Source organism: Henckelia pumila, chromosome 4 (assembly GCF_033568475.1).
Source record: "Henckelia pumila isolate YLH828 chromosome 4, ASM3356847v2, whole genome shotgun sequence".
Taxonomy (NCBI): Eukaryota; Viridiplantae; Streptophyta; class Magnoliopsida; order Lamiales; family Gesneriaceae; genus Henckelia; species Henckelia pumila.
In genome coordinates this window covers 6,703,434-6,721,835 of record NC_133123.1, presented here as the reverse complement: position 1 = coordinate 6,721,835, position 18,402 = coordinate 6,703,434, and the positions used below count along the sequence as shown (strand labels likewise).

General features: G+C 33.7%; 2 protein-coding genes across 3 annotated transcripts; one reads left to right on the top strand and one right to left on the bottom strand.

Moving 5' to 3' along the window:
- LOC140864450 (uncharacterized) lies at positions 1–5,551 on the bottom strand. Of its 2 annotated transcripts, none has more exons than XM_073268643.1 (8): positions 5,264–5,551; positions 5,115–5,174; positions 4,193–4,360; positions 3,239–3,305; positions 2,374–2,588; positions 2,238–2,271; positions 1,261–1,379; positions 1–358 (listed from the first exon to the last, which is right to left on the bottom strand). In XM_073268643.1, exons 1-8 carry the CDS (start codon positions 5,474–5,476, stop codon positions 242–244), a joined length of 993 nt encoding a protein of 330 aa, XP_073124744.1. In that variant the 5' UTR covers positions 5,477–5,551; the 3' UTR covers positions 1–241. The 2 variants fall into 2 exon arrangements, 1 of the variants encoding a protein (XP_073124744.1); XR_012144224.1 differs by lacking the exon at positions 1–358 and adding an exon at positions 1,534–1,644 and having other exon boundaries at positions 1,268–1,379.
- A 2,233-nt stretch (positions 5,552–7,784) lies between these two features.
- Positions 7,785–17,006, top strand: LOC140863181 (transmembrane E3 ubiquitin-protein ligase FLY2-like). The gene is made up of 15 exons (XM_073266400.1): positions 7,785–8,384; positions 9,229–9,301; positions 10,259–10,386; positions 10,584–10,699; positions 10,823–10,883; positions 11,967–12,033; positions 12,121–12,195; positions 13,343–13,500; positions 13,625–13,684; positions 13,810–13,903; positions 14,608–14,775; positions 15,464–15,792; positions 16,137–16,253; positions 16,337–16,486; positions 16,745–17,006. The coding sequence occupies exons 1-14, from the start codon at positions 8,247–8,249 to the stop codon at positions 16,436–16,438; spliced, it is 1,686 nt and encodes a 561-aa protein (XP_073122501.1). The 5' UTR covers positions 7,785–8,246; the 3' UTR covers positions 16,439–16,486; positions 16,745–17,006.
- The last annotated feature ends 1,396 nt before the right edge of the window (positions 17,007–18,402 follow it).

The window sequence follows — 18,402 nt, the reverse complement described above, 5'->3', positions numbered from 1 at the left end:
GGTATTTTTATTTTTATTCTTTCCAGAATAACAAATTAGTAGTTAACATAGCTTCAAGGACATTTTTCTTTGATCACCACATTTGTATTGGAGTACACTATTCTAATTCTCCTACCTATCTTTTTAGGATAATTTGAAATAGTTTACAAAATGCACAATAAATTTACCACGCAAATTTAAGTTAACTAATCAAGCTGAACTGCGAAATAAATTTGGGTTAATTATATACTCAAATCTTTTGCTACATCCGCCGAAGCTTAAACCTTGAAACAGGTTTGGAGCTCTGTGCACCGGCCAACTCTGCAGTTGAATTCGTTCTGATGTTATGAGTATGCTCTACGATTGAACCAGTAAAGGCCTGTTCCAGAACAAAGAAACAAGCATTTATCAGCAAAGTAGCTTGCTCTGACAATGTGATCGTAATGGAAATGTGCTTGGATTAAACAATGGGCAGGATAGGCAGAATAATTATGAAATAGATAGGTACACAATGTCCTATCTTGTTTAAAACAAAACACAAGTGTCACTAATAAGAGGTAACAGATCATCAAGAATCATTTAATTGCAAGTGAAGAGAAAGTAGTAAAGCCAGGTTCTTAAATTAACATTTAAATTCAACACTAAATCACTACAACTTCATAAGAAAAACAAGGTTTCATTTCACTCGCTTAGCATGATCGTCTCCACATTTCGCTTGTTAGATGACTACCTTATGATAAAATATAATACCTGATGAACTTGAAAACAAAAGGAATTCAGCAGAATGTCAGCTATCAGCAGGCAATGATAATTTGTGAAATCATTTGAGATAAACCCAAAAAATGGCAAGTTAGAAGAAAAAAAAAAGAAGCTTGCTCGCATAAGCTGCAACTAAACTTTCATATCTCGACATACATTTTTTTGTAGGTGCTATCCTAGTATTAATACGTAATTCAACAAACAAAAAGTAAGTGATATCTTTCGGGCTGGATCTGGTGCATTCTGCACGTGTGAATTAAACTAGTCTGACGAATGTATGATTGTGGCTATATAGTTGTAAATTTACAATTGCCTCGTGCTAGATCTTGACGAAGGTTTTGAGGTCTCACAAGTCACGTCAATCCAAAGCTAGATGGTATGGGTTAGTTTGTTAAACCACAAGTTTCAGAATGTTATAGGGTCAAACCTCTACAGACCCTCTTAATCAAAAACACCAAGAAACTGATGGGAAACTCAAAAAACCAGAATTGCTCTGGTACAAAGATAAGAAAAAAGACATACCGTGTTACTGGCAGTAACAGGAGCTTGAACTTTCTCCTTTACTTCAGGAACCTCTGAAACCTTAGGCACCACACTGTTGTTGACAGATGGATAACTCCCACGCGAAGAGCCATCTAAGTCTGCATGAGCAGAGTAGAATTCAAGGAGTGCAAAGCACTAGTCAAGACCATCAATATGGGGCTAAAATATACATCTACTGTTAAAGCAGTCAACTTTTGTCCATAATGTGTCTCCCTGACTTCACTTGTGCCAGTTAAAAGGAACACAACATACTCATCTTGAAAAAATTCAGAAGTAATCATGGATCCAGATGCTTTTCAACATTTTCGAATATTCAAGCCATCTAATAAATTTGACCCGTGTTCCATGGCAAGCTACTGTCATCTGGCCAGGGCAATCAAAAGGACAACTATGAAAATAATGGTGCTACTTATTCCATAAGGGCAAGAGGAACATGTTTTATGATCAGCAAAAAAGGAAGAATAAGCTATGCATAAACATAAGTGTTCCTGAATTTATTACCATAGAGAATAATATTGAATACAAAATACAAACAGATTTCAAGATATCACAGAGATCTGGGTAAGAGTTTTAATAAGGAATAAGGATTATCACAAAAATAGTATATTTAACTTAAATAAAAATTATACGTAAACAAAAAAACAGTTTATCAACTCATTCGATGTTAAGTTAACAACTTATTACTAAAGTCATAACTATGTGCAGATTGTATGATCAACTAAACTCCGTGGGCATCCGAAGAAGATAATAATGTGATTAAAAAATAATTGTGCAAACCAATGAAGTTAATACAAATAAAGGTGCAAAGTAAAACTTAAATAAGAACTGTAAAAAGCATCATATTCCTCCTTGGAATGTAAATTTTGCATTGGCATATTAGCATTCAGCGGTTAAGTAAAGAGTATTAAGATAAATGATGCCATCACTGAGCTTACATTTTCGTGTATTAAGTTTACCTTTAGACACTGGCGGCTCCTCGGAAGTTTGAGCCTGCACAAAAACAATGACTGGAATCACACACTATTACACAAGGACTTAGCAATGCAAGTTGATTAGGTCACTAGTACAACCTAAGGCATCATTCACTTGTACCTGAGAACTTCTAACTTTGTCGATAGAAAATGGACTAATAACAGTATCAGGCACATTTTGTATCTGCTCATCCTCCTCATATTCATCGACTTCTTCTGCTTCTTCCTCTTCCTTTTCCAGTTCAGCAATCCGTGAGAATATGCGTGAATATTCATCATCTTCAACTTCAGCTTTTGTGTCATCATCCTCGATGAAATGAGAAAAGGATTTATCCTCTGATATTTAAGAAACATTGAAGCATGAGCTATAACCTCCAAATCAAAAGTAAAATGTGGCCAATTCTCAGCCAAATTATCAGATTGCAGCAAATAACGATGTGCATTATTTCAATACTTAAACTCCACTTCATGACCAAAAAAAAAAGTTTTTCTGTATTTTGAACAAATGCTACACCAAGATGGAATATATCAATATCCTTTGATAATGCGATGTTTCCATACCATGCTCAGCGAGTTAGGACCCATATTCTTGGAACAAGTTCTTCTTCAGTTCTGTTTCTTACCAATCTCGTAGCACAGGGTATGGAAAAAAAATTTGTCGTTTTTTCACAACAATAGCTATTGCCAAGCATACATACCAAGCAACAGCAATAAATGTTTTGGCGCTAAAAACATAAAGAGAGTAGACATAAATAAACAAATAAGTTTGTATTTTCCACCTTCCTTTCTTTTGATAAAATACAAGGCAAAAGCAAAAGCTTCAGTTTAACAGAAAAAAATAAATGTGTTCATTTAAAAAAAGTGAAAATACATCAAACTTAATAGTCCTTCTTGCTAAAAAAAGAACCGTAGGAATAATTGTAGTCACACAGCTCAATAGCTTCATTTTAAAGCAAGAAAACAATTTTAGAGAAAACAGAACCTGCCTGCTGTAAGTAATGGCTCAGAAGAACCTTCTTCTTCATAATCTTCCCTTATATCTACTAGACCCTCCTATCAAACATTTCTCTAAAAGAGTAAGAATCAGAGGAAAGCGAACAAGTGGGGGGAGAATGAATTTGTGAAACTCAAAATTAACAGTCCATAGATAATGAAATGCTGCAAATGCATATTTACGAGTGATAACTGACTGTACAGATTTGCAATTGAATAATTTGTTCATGGAAGCATTTAAGTTAACAAACAAATCAGGGTTCATGGTGAGTTTCTCTAATTAATATGTATGTAGGCAAAAAGCATTTGGATCAACTTCGACAAACTAGCTAGATTTATTGAATCATACAATAAAAGTTTGATTTAAATGCAAAATAAGTCAGGATTTTTCTTTTAAAAAAAATGAATCGCCAGTCATCTTGATCCAATGATGATCAAGCCCGTCCCGGTTAGGATATCCAGACTGATGCTGGTAGTAAATCGCACATTTCAACACATCCTAATTTAGCAATTTTTGTTCAATCATCATCCTATGAGACCAATGACAAATCTAGAGAGTATCCTAGTGGAATTAAAAAAAATCACAAATCACTCACTAATAGAAAGGTGAGAAAGTAGAACTCGCCAACACAACACCTCAGACAAAACATAATTAACAGATTGTTTGAGAGACTATATAATCTCTGACTTATTACGCACTCACATGTAACTTTGATCGTAGGAAGCCCACATAAAGTAAGACCTAACGTTTCTTTAGGTTTTGGGACAAATAAAAGAAATGCTTTGCTCAAGTGTGCACGGAAAACGCTAAATTCAAAAATATGAATACCATTTATCTTATGTTTCTTTCTGTACATTTTCCAGAACTACCAGAGGTCAGATCCCCAAATCAGAAAACAAGAGAAGTTGAAGTAACAAACTATTTGTGAACAAAGTTAACAGCTTACTGCTGACTCAGAAGCCGTAGCACCAAAGAATGAAGCCTCAGCCATTAGGTCCTGCATGATAGCCTTGAGAGACTCAATTTGAGTATCCAAGGCTTTGCCTCGTCTTTTCAAAATCTCAGCAGTTTGCTTTGATGTCCTATCAGCATAGTAACCTTCTCCTAAAAGAACCTGAAGAACAATTCAATATCAAATCGAACTATGAGGCAGTAAGAGTTCAAAACCATCAAATCCAACGTGCGGAGTGGATAAAAGTATTTTACTTGCTTTATTATGAGAATTTCTAATGAACCTTTTGAACGATAATTTTTCAACATCCATTGGCTAAAAAAAAGTGATAATCAAGTTTTGTACATCAACGAAAGTGTTTTTAATTCCAAAGAAATATAACGCATCTCCAGGAAAGAGATGGGCTTGGTTTAGTACAGAAGCAGGATATGGCATAAAACTTGGTCAGAAAGCCACCCTTCAATTAGTAGCTTTATCAATTACATTACACCTATGTAAAGACAGTTTATCAGGTAAATATCTCATGCCCAACATTAGAATACGTGTGCTAATCCCAAAAAACAAAAAAAAAGGGCATATCATGATACCGAATAAAAGAAGTCTTTCATCCTCACCAAATTAAAAATCCTTAGAGATCACAAATAAACTGTGTTCACAATGTGCCAAAGTTGTTCCAACGATACTTAGCAGTACTTGTGTCTCACATTCGCAATCAGACATAGGCACATAGCGGTATAAATATCAAGGAGGTATGTGGAGATGAAGCCGTCATACTCATACAGTGTCATATATTCTACCTTGTACAGGTGATCAATGGCGCACAAGAAAATCAACAATTTAGCAACACAAGTATATCTACCATCCAAATAGCATACAAAGAATAATCGGAAATGGTAGCTAAATTCAAGTGCATTACCAAAAACTCATTGGTGTGAATCAATCGACCGGGAAAAAAAGCTGCCTTTCCAAAAGGAACCTAAAAACACCGAAACACAGCTACATTGATAAAGAACACATATGGGCACATAATTCATATTAAAACATCAAAGATACAATTTTTTTTACCATGATATTGTGGCTGATTTCGTCTGGAAGTTTCTGTACCAGGTTTATGAGGTTTACGTTATCGTTGATGAACCCCTTGAGTTGGCTTAGCTGTTGTTTCCGCTCAGCAATCGTCTCCTCCACCAGTTTTATCGCTTTCTGAGCTTCCTCCGCCGGGAAAAGGGACGACAGTGGCGCTACGGTCCCCTTCCTCTCCGACGGCCTCGTGTCCATGTGACCCCCACAGCCTTGCCTCTGAACAATGCCTCCGATTGATGACCTAATACACAAACCTCAAGCAGAACTAACTACGGGTGTTCAAATTTGTGATAAAATGAAAAAATTGGAAATTCAAACAGAAAAAATCAAAAATCCAACCGAATCAAAACTGTATTTTGTAATTCGGATATAAATATTAAAATCGAAATTTATTTGGTTCGGTTTTGGATTATATATGTCAAAACCGAACCGACCAAAAAAACCAAAATTAAATTAAATTAATAATTTTATATAAATTTTTTATTTATATTATATATCTTATGAGATGATATTTATTGTTTATGTAAGTCATTTAAACTTTATTTTTAAAGTTTTTACTAAGAAATCATGTAAAAAACATATTATATTTTACAATGTATTTATATTATTAATTTTAATATTTGTGTCAAAATCGAAATAACCATATGTCCGTATAAAAATTTGTTTTGTTTTTTTTAAAATATTATAAGATTGTGGTTGGATGTTTGTTCTTGTATTATTTGTTATTTTTTTTTTTCATTATATGACTATAACTTTAAGTTGTGTTTTGGGGTATTTAAATTACATGATTGATGAAATTTATGTTTATTTTATTGTGTATGTATTATTAATGATAAAACCGATCAAACCGAACCATATAAAGTGATCAATTTTAGTACAAAAACTGAACCGAAGTAGAACGGTTTGACTTCGGATTACATTTTTTATAAACCGAAAACCGGAAAACCGAACCGAAATTAGACAAATTAAAATCGAACCGACCGATGAACACCCCTAGAACTAACGATTTCAAGCTCGAAATTTCAGTAATTTTAACTGCTTCGTCCAAAAAAATTACTCAAGGTCTTAAACTACGATTCTTCAGGGACCGCCGCTGGCAACCGCGGTGCCTTGGTCATATTTCATTGATGGGCCGCCACCCGGGCTTGAAAATTGAAAATTATATTTTTTAAAAAAATCGTGATGGGCTGGGATCACCAACCCCAGTCCCTTAAAAATAAATAAAAAAGGCCTTGTACTGTTGCAATTGATGGGCCGATGTTGATATATATTAAAAAAAATTGCCGATTAAAAAAAAGTTGAGGGGCTTTTAAAAACTGTTCTCAAGATAACACCAACTTTTGTTTTGATTTTATCATCTCCTTCTTTCCTATCCATTATCTCACTAAACCTCCCACCACCTCTACCCACAAAAAAATACTTATAAAAATAACATATATTTTACACACGCATGAGCGTGTGCATTTGTTGCTAGTAATAATAAATGTCGAGATTGATATATGAAGATTATGGGCTGGAGTTGTCAAAGCCCAGTTCCAGAACGTGATGGGCCGAGGTCACCAACCCGGTCCGTAGAAAAAATAAATAAAGTAGGTTGTACATACTCTCTTTGAAGGCCCAGGATTAAAAAGGTTATGGGTTTGGAGTTGTCGAGCCCGATAATTCAAAAATAAGCCCACAGTACATACAATTTTATGGGCCGATAAATTAGACTTTTTACATGCTATTTTATGGTCCGTATCTGATCCTAAAAAATAAGTAATTAGGCTTTGGTACATGCTATTTTACGGGCCGAGTTGCCAACGTCTCACTTCCACAAAAATAAAAAAACACACATTGTTGGGCTGGGCTTTTCAAGCCTGGTTCGTCAAAAACATAGTCCGCTGTGTTCATGTATTAAATGGGCCGGTCTTGACAGCTTCCTGTCACAGAAAAATAAAATAAAAAAATCCTATTTTAAAAAAAAAATTCTCAAATATCATAAAAATTAATGTTTGATAATCAAAATTATTTTCTCTAATAATATATTAGATTATGTGCACACATTGCTAATCACTAGTTATATTTATGTGTTTGATTGACTTTGAAATGATGATGAATTTTTTTTATAATAATATAATTTCTGTCAAAAAAATAAATAAAATCATTGCAAATATATGTTTTACAAACGTCTTTTTTTTTAGAAGAAAAGAAACGTATATTTTAATATTTAATTAACAAGTATTCATTTTTTTTCAAAAAGTAGATAGTTCGACAAAAACCAAAAACAAAAAATATTACCATTTATTTTGTTCCCAGAAAGGCCAGATTATGTGTTCTCACATGTGGTAGGATACTTTATAAATCACAGCTCAATGTATACCGTTGATCACATTGACTAAAATGGACGACTCACTACGGTCCGTTGGATTGTTACTGTGATTTTATTGTTTCGCCAGAATGGGTAGTGATAACAATCGGCTACGACCCCAGACTTCCGTTTTACCCAACAAAGACGCACAAACTCCTCCAACCAACACCTCCCCCAGTTTGTTTCTAAGCTCAGAACTTCACACATTTCTTGATGAAATTTACCCATATAGAAGTGCATGGATCATCGATTTCAGAGGAAAAAAGGAATCTTTTTTGGACCATCTGTATGTTAACAGTTATGGAATGAGTGTTTCTTGGTTCAAGAATTGACTGGTGAAAGGCTCAGTTGTTGAAGCCAAAAAGAGTCGTTGGTGTTCGATATCTTTTTTTTTGGGTGGTTAAGCTCTCTTTTTCAAAGAAATTTGATCGGTCTGTTACTTCTTTTATTGTTGGAGTTTGTCTGTTAAACATTGTTTGACTCAACTTTAAGCAAAAACCTACCTGTCATTTGTCTCTAGAGAATGTTTTTAATTTCATGGTAAAATGGGCTTCATTTGTTTATCTGGGTATAACCGGAATCAGCTGAGGGGAAGAAGTTGAGCTGGTCTTTGTGATGGGTCCGATGATATGTTGGAAATTTTCAAGAACTTTGTTTCTAATTCTTTTTGGGTGCTGGTTTACTTTCCTGGTGATACGCCCTGTATATAGTTTGAGGCCATTGAGACAGAGACCTAGATCCTGGGGAGATGAGGTTAGTGTTAATTGGTGATTGTGCCTTGTTAATTATGTAAATTTGGCATTTTTAGACTTGCAGTTACGACATTGCTAGTTATTTTCCGCGTAAATTAGAATTGTAGCATCTTTTTTGTAATTTTAGATATTAATTGCTGATATGTTTTGCAACAGTTGTCAAATTTGATTTTATCAAGTGTGGTTCTTTGGTTATCAGATATTTATTTGCTGTTGTTTTGCATTAGTAATGAATTTGACTTTATCTGGTGAGTGGGTTATGAGATGATTTCGAGTAAATGTATACTCCTATTCTAGTTGAACAGCTTGAATGCTGATTTTTCTAAACAATGTTGGGTTTTTAGTACTAGTTTGATGGATTAAAAACGAAGAAGGGTGTGCATAAGCAGAACATCATCCACGTTTGGGGCTATTATTTAATCAAATAAGCATGTTTGTAATTTGTTGCAAAGGACATTTGATCTTACCACAAAATGTGGGAAAAGAGATAGTTCTTCACCAGGCTTGTTGTCCTCACCTCCTCGGTATAAAAGTCCAATAGACATCACTTTGGTGTTTACACCACTCAACAGAGCAAAAAATATCTAATATATTGCATTATTTTTGTTTCTTTCCATTCTCTTGTAAGAATTCCATAATGTGTAAAAAGAATTGGATTTGTTGAACTAGTTTAGCTGTGGACACTGGATTGTAGTCTTAGTTGCTATGTCCTCTGACCCCTTTCCAAGTTTTATTTCAGTGCTCAAATTATTACATATGGCTTTGTTGTTTGTGCTTGTCTCCTTTCACTCTTCTCCCGAGTTTTTTAAATTGTTCTAATGTTTATGGCCTTTTGCTTCCATCAGTGGCTTCATCTAGGGAAGGAAGAGCATGAATTGGGTCCATTCACTTCTTGGAACATAACAGGAACTTATAGAGGTTTGTTAGTTGCCTACCTATGAAGTGATTCAGTGTTTTTTCATGTTGTGATTATTTTTATGTTGAATAAATCACACTTACTTTTCTTGTGGTGTTTCTTTATGCCCATGAGCGCTCAATTCAATTATGTTTGGTGATACGCTAAATAAATTATAATATTCTATCATCCATGATAGATTGTGCCACTACTGTGTAAAATTTCATTCTCAGTCCCTGCCATGATGAGAAATCAGTTCTTTCTTCTCTTGATGCACGTTTTAATCAATTGCCTTGCCAGATGGTCATTACGATCAACGTCTAATAACTCCAAAACACTTGTATAATATTGAATCATGGAATCTTACTGCACAAATACTTACTCATCTTCACCGACAAGAAGTTTGAGTAAAACAGTTACCTTAAGGAAAAGGTCTCTTGCATGCAGTGTTTTTGTTTGTAGGTTGCAGCTCTTTGTATTATATCAATCCTAATAAGTAATGAAGTTCTCTGTTCAGTTGAATTTTCTAAGTTTCTTAGATGATTAGTGCTCAAGATCAGGTTGCAATTTCAACATAAAAGCAGTCAATCATATTTGCAGTACTGCTCTTCTATTTCCTGCTCAGCTAACTAAGTTGGAACATGCACTCAGAGAGAGCTCGATAATTTTTAGGTGCTGATGATAGCAAAAACGAGATGTGCCTTGCATAAAAGTATTTCTAGTCACGCGGAAAAATTTCATATGCTAGTATGTGAGTTGTATTTGAGGCTAAGCATGTTTACCTGGCATCACTACAGCATCAGGCTTGCTAATTAGCATTCGAAAGTGCTAGTTCATGATAATTTGGTGGGAATTCTTTCTGCAGATGATTGTTAAGTGGAAATTTTCAAGCAAACACTGTAATCTCCGTGAAATTTTTATGGATTTATTTTCCTTTTGATACGCTTACCGTAAGCTTTTCTGGTATTTATGATACGTAGGGAATTGGAAGTTTCAAGATTCCACAAATAATTCTTCAAAGTTTCCTGATTTTGGGAAGGCGAATGGCAATGTAGTATTAGAGTTGATTAGTACTCCGACAAAACTAAATGGTGTACACTATGTTCAGGTAAGGTGGTTGTTCTTCAACTTGATGATGATATAACAGGAATGTGATCACTCGTATACTCCCTTCTTACTTTTCTGTTGATTAATTATGTTAATTGCATTAGTACCCAAGTCTGTTTGATTTTTCTAATTTCTATAGAACTTTTTCTCATTATGTTTTCTAATTGTAATTGTAATTGTCATGGTGGAATGAACCAGGGGGTTATAATTTTCCATGACGTGTTCGACAATGAACATGATGCTGGGGGCGCTCAACTTAGGGTAGAGGGTGTATATATATGGCCTTTCAGACAACTACGAATGGTAGCTAGCAGGTAGTTTCTATATTTCTTCGTTCCAATCAATTAAAATCCTGTTATTTAACTATTAGTTGCGCCTCTTTTGTTTAGTTTCTACGTTTTGTGCTTATTCTAATGTTATTTTTCGGTACTTTGCAGTGGAAAACAGGGTGAGTTTGGGCTAGAAGATGATTACATATTATCGAATCCTTATCACTTGGTGATCACAACTTTCTCTGTTGATTTTATCTCTTCTTTTTTATGGTGTAGTGGTCTGTTTTATGAATCAACGTAGTGATAACTTCTTATGCTACTTTTATGCATAAATATTTCTTTTTGTGCATGAGCTTTGCCATAACTTTTTCCGCCAAGGGCAAAGATCCTTTTCCATTTTGTAAATTTTTCTTTATTTAGTCCCTTCAAGGGTATGGATAATTTAACGGTTTTTGTTAACAGGGTACACATTTTCTAAGCAAATGCTTTCATAATATTTTCTGAAATCAACTACTGGTTGCTTGATATGTTTTCCACTTTTCTGTTACATCCGTTGTAGAGGTTCGACAGGATACCCATGGAAATTATGTATTATTATACCCTGAATTTTTCTTCCTTTGTTGAACGCTACTAAGTTATCTTCCTTAGCGCCATGGAAATCTACCATCACAGTGGGTCCATGCTTTTTTCATTCCAGACTGCACTAGTTAGTAAATATTGGATAAATTAGGCAATGCATCTTTTGAGACATTTTCCATTTTAATTCAACAATAAAGAACCGTACTGCATTATGATTTCCTTCCTTTTGAGCTTAAAGCTCTCTTCCTCGAGATGCTTTAAGAATTCATTTAATCCAACAATGCCAGATTACTCCTTGGTTTTCATGGTTTGGGCGATTCTTTGAAATTTGCATGTTACCATCAATCTCTTAATTTGACGTTTGGTATCCATCCAAACTCTGAGATAGGTTAAACTAGGATTTGTAGTAGAAAATTGATGGCTTGTGATGTGGGGTTAATAATAGGAATGATGTCCAACTGAACATATGCAATAGTGCATTGAAGAGCCAGGCAGATTTTTTCCTTTTGCTGTTAGTTTCCCAGAAGAAACATTCTCTGAGTATCTAAATGGTCTCGTTTATCAATTCGGGTGTAACCCCATTTACTTGTCTTGAAACAGGTTTGTTTGGTACTAAATTTTACCATTGAAAATGTCTTTGTTCTGTGAAAGGACGCTGTTACACTTTGAGTTTATCTGGAGATTCCTTTGTGTCTCCTTCAACTTAATCAATCTTTTTTTACCTGTACAGCTTGGAGTCTTCTCCTCCCAAGTGTTTCAGGAGTCTCCACGAGAAAAAATTTGGAAGAGAAAACACTGTAAAATTTTCAAATTATTTAGTTACTAATCCAGAAGTTAAAGTTCATTACTCCTTTTGAACATTTATGGTTGATATCCTATTGCAGCTCCCATCTATAAAATGGAGAAACATTGTAACATTGAAATTGCAGCCCAAGTTTCTGGCGTCTCTTCCAGACAAGGTACTAAGCTTTTCGAAGCATGTCGATTATTGGTTCCTTTTACCGCCTCAATGGTATTTGTCAGAATTTCTTTATGATGATGTTTTGTCCTTTCTACCTCTCTTCATGTATTCATGAATACAATTCAGTAAAAAAGCTAACATTTAAAGTAATGGTCAATGGTGGTATTATTCATCTGCCTATGTATCATATAGTTAATATCTACTAAATGAATGAGAAGTCCCTTTGGAAGACTGAGTATTGTATAGCCTTGACATATTTTCTGTACTTTTTGGTCACGCAATTATGTTAGTTTTTTTTTTTAATTTTGACGGTCACACAATTATGTTAGTTGATAGTTGAGGATGAATTAATTTCATGTTAATGCTGTGAACCTGAAACTGTTTTCTATTTTGCATGTCTGGTTGTTCCTAAACCTCCACATGGAGAAGTTGGTTAATGAGAGCAACAAGTTAATATTATCCATTTCATAAAATCAGATGCTTTAAATCAACGAAAATTGCATAGGCATTATCTTCCATGGGGTAAAACCAACTTCTTCATGTGGAGGTTTAGGAACAACATGAGACATCAATCTGCACTAACATTTCTGCCTGCTTTCTGGGGTAACTGGATTCCACTCTCCCGCAGTTTAAACATATGGTGAATAGCTGCTTTTTGAAAAGAAAAATGGAAGGAGTGTAATACATTGGGGCCCAAGAAACTTGTATCTCTGCCAAAGCAGTTCCCAAAATTTTTATGTTGGTGTTTTTTTTCTTTTATCTGATTTTATAATTCATATCTTTAAGATTTCAAAAGTGGATCCAAAATTTCGTTCGTAATTGAGTCGTTATATTCAACTTGTGTTCCTATTTATATGTCTTGTCGCTGTATATTATACACCAAGGGTTTATATTCTTTCCTTGTTATTTCTTCCTATTGTTGCATATTAGAATTTTTTTTGTAATTTAAAACGTTGAGTAATTATTATATTTGATGTTGCCTACTTATCCCCTTATGAGGCATCATGATGTGGTATTCCAAAACTTTATGTGTATGTGTGTTAAGTTCTTGCTTCAATCAATTTCTGTAAACTCGCATTTTTTATGTGTCTTCTATAAAAATGCAACTTTATATCCTTTTTACTTGTGCCACTTTATTTTCCTAGATGGAGATCATCATAGATATCATCTTGGAGGATTAATGGAAAGCCCTTCAGTGGATGACGATGCTGATTGCTTCTCACCCATGCTCTTAAATGTGACTTCAGTCAACATTGAAGTCTATTACAATAAAGCAATTAACTATACGTTGATGGTCACCTTTGTATCCTTGTGGTGTTACCATATTTTTTCTTAAATAACAAATTACTGTTCTCTTCTGGAAAGTAAAATGACCATTATGTTTTTTTCCCTTATTTGAGTTATTCTTTAACCATCTGATGAACTAGATCTCTTTCCTCGAAGTTCTGTTGTTAATCCGGCAAATGGAACACAGTAACACTCAATCTGTGAGATTCCCTGTCAACATATGTGAAACTTGATAAGAACTGATTGCTTACAATCCAGAATTTTGTCTTTTGTACTGAATGCTTCTTCAAGTGGTTCCTAGCACTTATCTCACAATCTTTTCCAGGGTGCTGCAAAAGTTTCGCTTCCGATGATTGCACATCAGGCTATAATGGATGCTTATCTTTGTCTTCTGCATCTTACAGCAGGCATATTAGTAGGTGCGTTGACGTAGGAGCCATTTTATATGCATAAAATTTTGATTTAATGTGAATGCATGGAATTTTCTGTGTCAAAAATGAGGAAATTTTCTTTTCGAGATAAACGTGAACACACGGTTTCGAAAAGATTATGCTTGAGGTTATATTTATTTCACTCAATTTGTAGTGTACAAGCAGAGACAACTTTGTTTTGAAGGCACTGAAAACCTGTGTGAATTGATGTCGAAGTTGAAAAGGTTGGAAGCACATTCTTGAAGTAAATGTAAATTATGTATAAGAATTCACCCTTCCGACCTTAGGTCCTGATTCTGATCCTAACGGAGCTGATTCAGTCCCATGTATCTCAACTGTGGCTGGGAAAAATAGTTAGCAGACTTTTATAATCTTACCAACCGAAAATTGGGTAACATTAGATGGTAGTTGGAGCTCTTTTGTTTTGGTCAGCCTTGATTGATATTATTCTATTATTGTACATTCCAAGTAATTTGACTGCATGTGAGACTGGCAGTGTAAATTTAACAGACGAATAGATGAAAGGTTTTTATATGTGTGTTTGGGTTCATTCATCGTTCTTGCTTCTAATTGCTTTGTGCTTAGCTATTTAGAACTGTTTATTCTACCTCATCTGTTACTCTTTTGTATTATTTTTTTGTTTATTTTGTTCTATATGCATGATGTAAAAGCTGATTCTTCTTTGATAACAGAATCTCTCTTTAATGCTTTTGCCACGGCTGCATTTTTCAAGTTTGTCGTCTTCTCAATATTTGAAATGCGATATCTCCTTGCTATATGGAGGGCGAATAGACCAATGAATAATGGAGAGAATTGGGAAACAATGAGGCGTGAGCTTTCAGTTCTGTACAGCCGCTTTTGTATGTATCCTTTTCTGCTATGCAGAACTCAGTACCATTGGTTAAACTATTTGATTGGTTAGCTAATCTTGAACATGTTATGTGGTGGTTCTACTATTGATGATGAATCAAACACAGCCTATGGAACTAAAATTAAAAGTAATAATTCGTTCATTTTGTGTTGCTAAATAATCAAATGTTTATCATCCTTTTTTTTTTTATCTATTTAACCAGATGATAAATGTTCTTATCAGATGGTAGAATAAGAGTATAAATCCCTTTTGATGACGTGGATCCATTTTTTCAGACTCGATATTAGCACTCTACAGATGGATGGTGTGGTAGTTTTATGGTTTTGATCTGCCAGAGAAAATCTGACCTTAATTTGAAACTTTGTCCAACAATTTGTAACACCTTTGTGGGACAAGTTCACATCTCTATCGATAACCTGGTCAACTATATCATTTCATAAACAACTGAAAATCATAGGAAATTTCACATTTGAATTACCTTCTGCGATCCACTTTGTTAGAGATTGATGCTACAGTATAGGTTTGTGTCCATCATTTTATTATTTTATTGAATGCTAACTGGTCTTATTTTTTTGTTTGAAGAACTTGTACTGTATTAGTTGACATTCCTTTTGTTGGTTTGCTCCATTTTTCTTAATGTCTGGCTAACTTCAGCATTATTTCGTATTATATTGCAGATGGAATCCTTTTAGGGGGAATTCTTGTCATGTATGAGTTCCATAGATTTTTGCGGTTTATTCTCCTCCTCCTCCACTCTTTCTGGATACCACAAATAATCACTAATGTAGCTCGTGATTCAAGGAAACCATTGCATCCTCATTACATCTTAGGGATTACGATAACTCGTATCGCTATTCCATTATATGTATTTGGGTGTCCCCATAATTTCATGCGAATAGAGCCTAACAAAGAGTGGTGTATTTGTTTGGCCATTTACATGGGACTCCAAGCATTTATTCTTCTTCTGCAACATTATTTCGGATCTCGATGTTTTATTCCTCGTCAGGTTGGTGCAATTACACTCCTTTGAACTGTACATTGTTTAGTTTCTGTTTGCTGATGATGGTGTAGATTACGTTTATATGTTTCTTTCAATATATACACGCGCGCAAAATCATGATTTTCCTCCTAGTCCCCAGACTTCTAGTTTTATTTAATCCAGGATGGGTGAAATTTCTGGCTCTCTCTCTGTGTCTAATCGGTGAACTAGTTTTGTGTTGTATTACTCTATCTATGGTCTGTACGAAAACATTCCCCCGTTCAAGTTGAATCATCAATTCAAGAATATGCAAATTCAAATTGTCACCTTGTAAAGGCTGATCCACCGTCTTCTTACATTAATGATTGCAGATTTTACCCGAAAAGTACTGCTACTACAGGAGGTTTGATCAGGGTCCGATTCCTTCCATTGATTGCGTAATTTGCATGACTGCCATCGATCTCGGCCAACGAACAAATGATTGCATGGTAGATATTGCATAAATCTTCCTTTTGTTTCCTAGAGATGACATCTTCGTTAACTTGTTATTTTGACTCCAAATTCTTCGAAGGTGACACCATGTGATCATTTCTTTCACTCGGGTTGTCTACAAAGATGGATGGACATAAAAATGGAGTGCCCGACATGCCGCCGTCCTCTTCCTCCTGCCTAGAAGCTTGTATACTTTCTTTAGAGATCGATCGACACAGCCCTTGATTCGGTAAGATTTCCCTCTGGGCTAAATTACAATAAATCACATTGATCATGCACTTTCTTGAGTGAGTGGGAAATCATGTTCCATGAAGTGCCCTGATGTTTGGATACTTTCAATATTCGATGGAAATTCAATCACTTAAATACGCCAAGCTTTCTTGTTTTGTAATCTTTTGTGAGAGTTCGTGATTGTTTTTTCTGTCTCAAATAAATTTTCTTATGAGATTCTGTATTGGAAGAATGACTTGAGCACCTGTGTTTTCAGGAACCATGGCCGGAAGACAAATGGGACGGTCATTGAGCAAGCTGACATTCATAGGCTTGTGTGAAAATAGAAATATATGAGGCATATATTTACTCTCTAACCACCATTTGTTTTGGCTTTGAAAGATAAAAGAGAGCATGACTGACAAATAGACCTTGTTTTTTTCATGCATGCTTGAGAGCAGCCAACTCACATTCTGTTTGTACATAACATATATTTCTTCAAATAACCTGTGTCATAATGGAGCATGTTTTGATCTGGAAGAAAATCAAATTCTTTTAGTATCATAATTATAAATTTGTCTCACCACTGAAAACTTTAAAAAAATTCTATATTTTTCAATGTTATAGGAAATATTGTGGTAGAATAAATTTTTTTTTTTTCCCCAAAAAATGACGCTGAAGAAATAAGAACAAAAAATGACCAAATTGACGGAGTCAAACTGGCAAAGACCTCTATATTTAGCATTTTACATTATGTCCTTGCAAATGGGACACGATGTTTATGTGACATTTATTATTTATACATCATTGGCATTTTATTTTTTGTTTTTGGGAAAGGATATCATTGTCAATTTGCAGGCACATATGTTCGGGGCTTTTTATTAAAATAATATAAAAGTTAAAAATACATATACAAATACAATATTTTTAAAAAGTTGATCAAAGTATTGCAATTCGGGACTTACTGTCCCGGATTAGTCAGACTTTCTGTCACCATGGCAGAAAATCTGACACATATAAATATATATATATTGTATATATATTGTGTCGGTTGGATTCAAAATGAGTGTTTTTTAAAACATACAAAAATTAATTTTATTTTTAATTCAAATTTTAAAATATTTAATTAATTTAAATAAAATAATATATGTGTTTCAAATTAATAATCGAGATAATAGATAACCAAATCAAATTATCCTCATACGAAGATAATAGTTATATTTAATTTGACATAATTGTTAAATTTTTATTGTTTGGATATATCTACAATAAAAAATTTTATTTTTATTATTTTATTATATCTATTGTTTACTGAATTCAAATAGATAATTACAAAAAATTAATTTTTTGTCAAAATTATTATAGTTTCAAACAACTCATTAGTTTTATAATTTTTATATTATTTAAAAAAATCCAGCTATCTAGTCCTATTTTATTTCACTAAAACAAAATATTGTATATAGATCGAAATATATACAACACGGTCGGATTTATTTTTATAATTTTTGAATTTTTATATTATTATTTTAAAAAAAATTCATTGTTATTATAGAGAGAAGAAACAAGCCGGTCTTGTTTTATGTATTTCGATTTATATATAATATTTTGTTTTTAGTGGAATAAAATAGAATTAGATGATTATATTTTTTAAAATAATATAAAAAATTATAAAATTAATGCTTTGAAACTATAATACTTCGAAAACTATCAAATTTTTGTAATTTTTATTTTTTGGTTAATAAATGATTGGTTGACCCAAAAAAATTGACTATAACAAGACATGTTAAACTAGTCGATTATTTCTTAATTAAATATATAAAACAGAATCCATTTGTATTCAGTAAACAATAGATATAATAAACTCATAAAAATAATTTTTTTTTATTGTAGATATATCCAAACAATAAAAATTTAACAATTTAAGTGCAACTATGT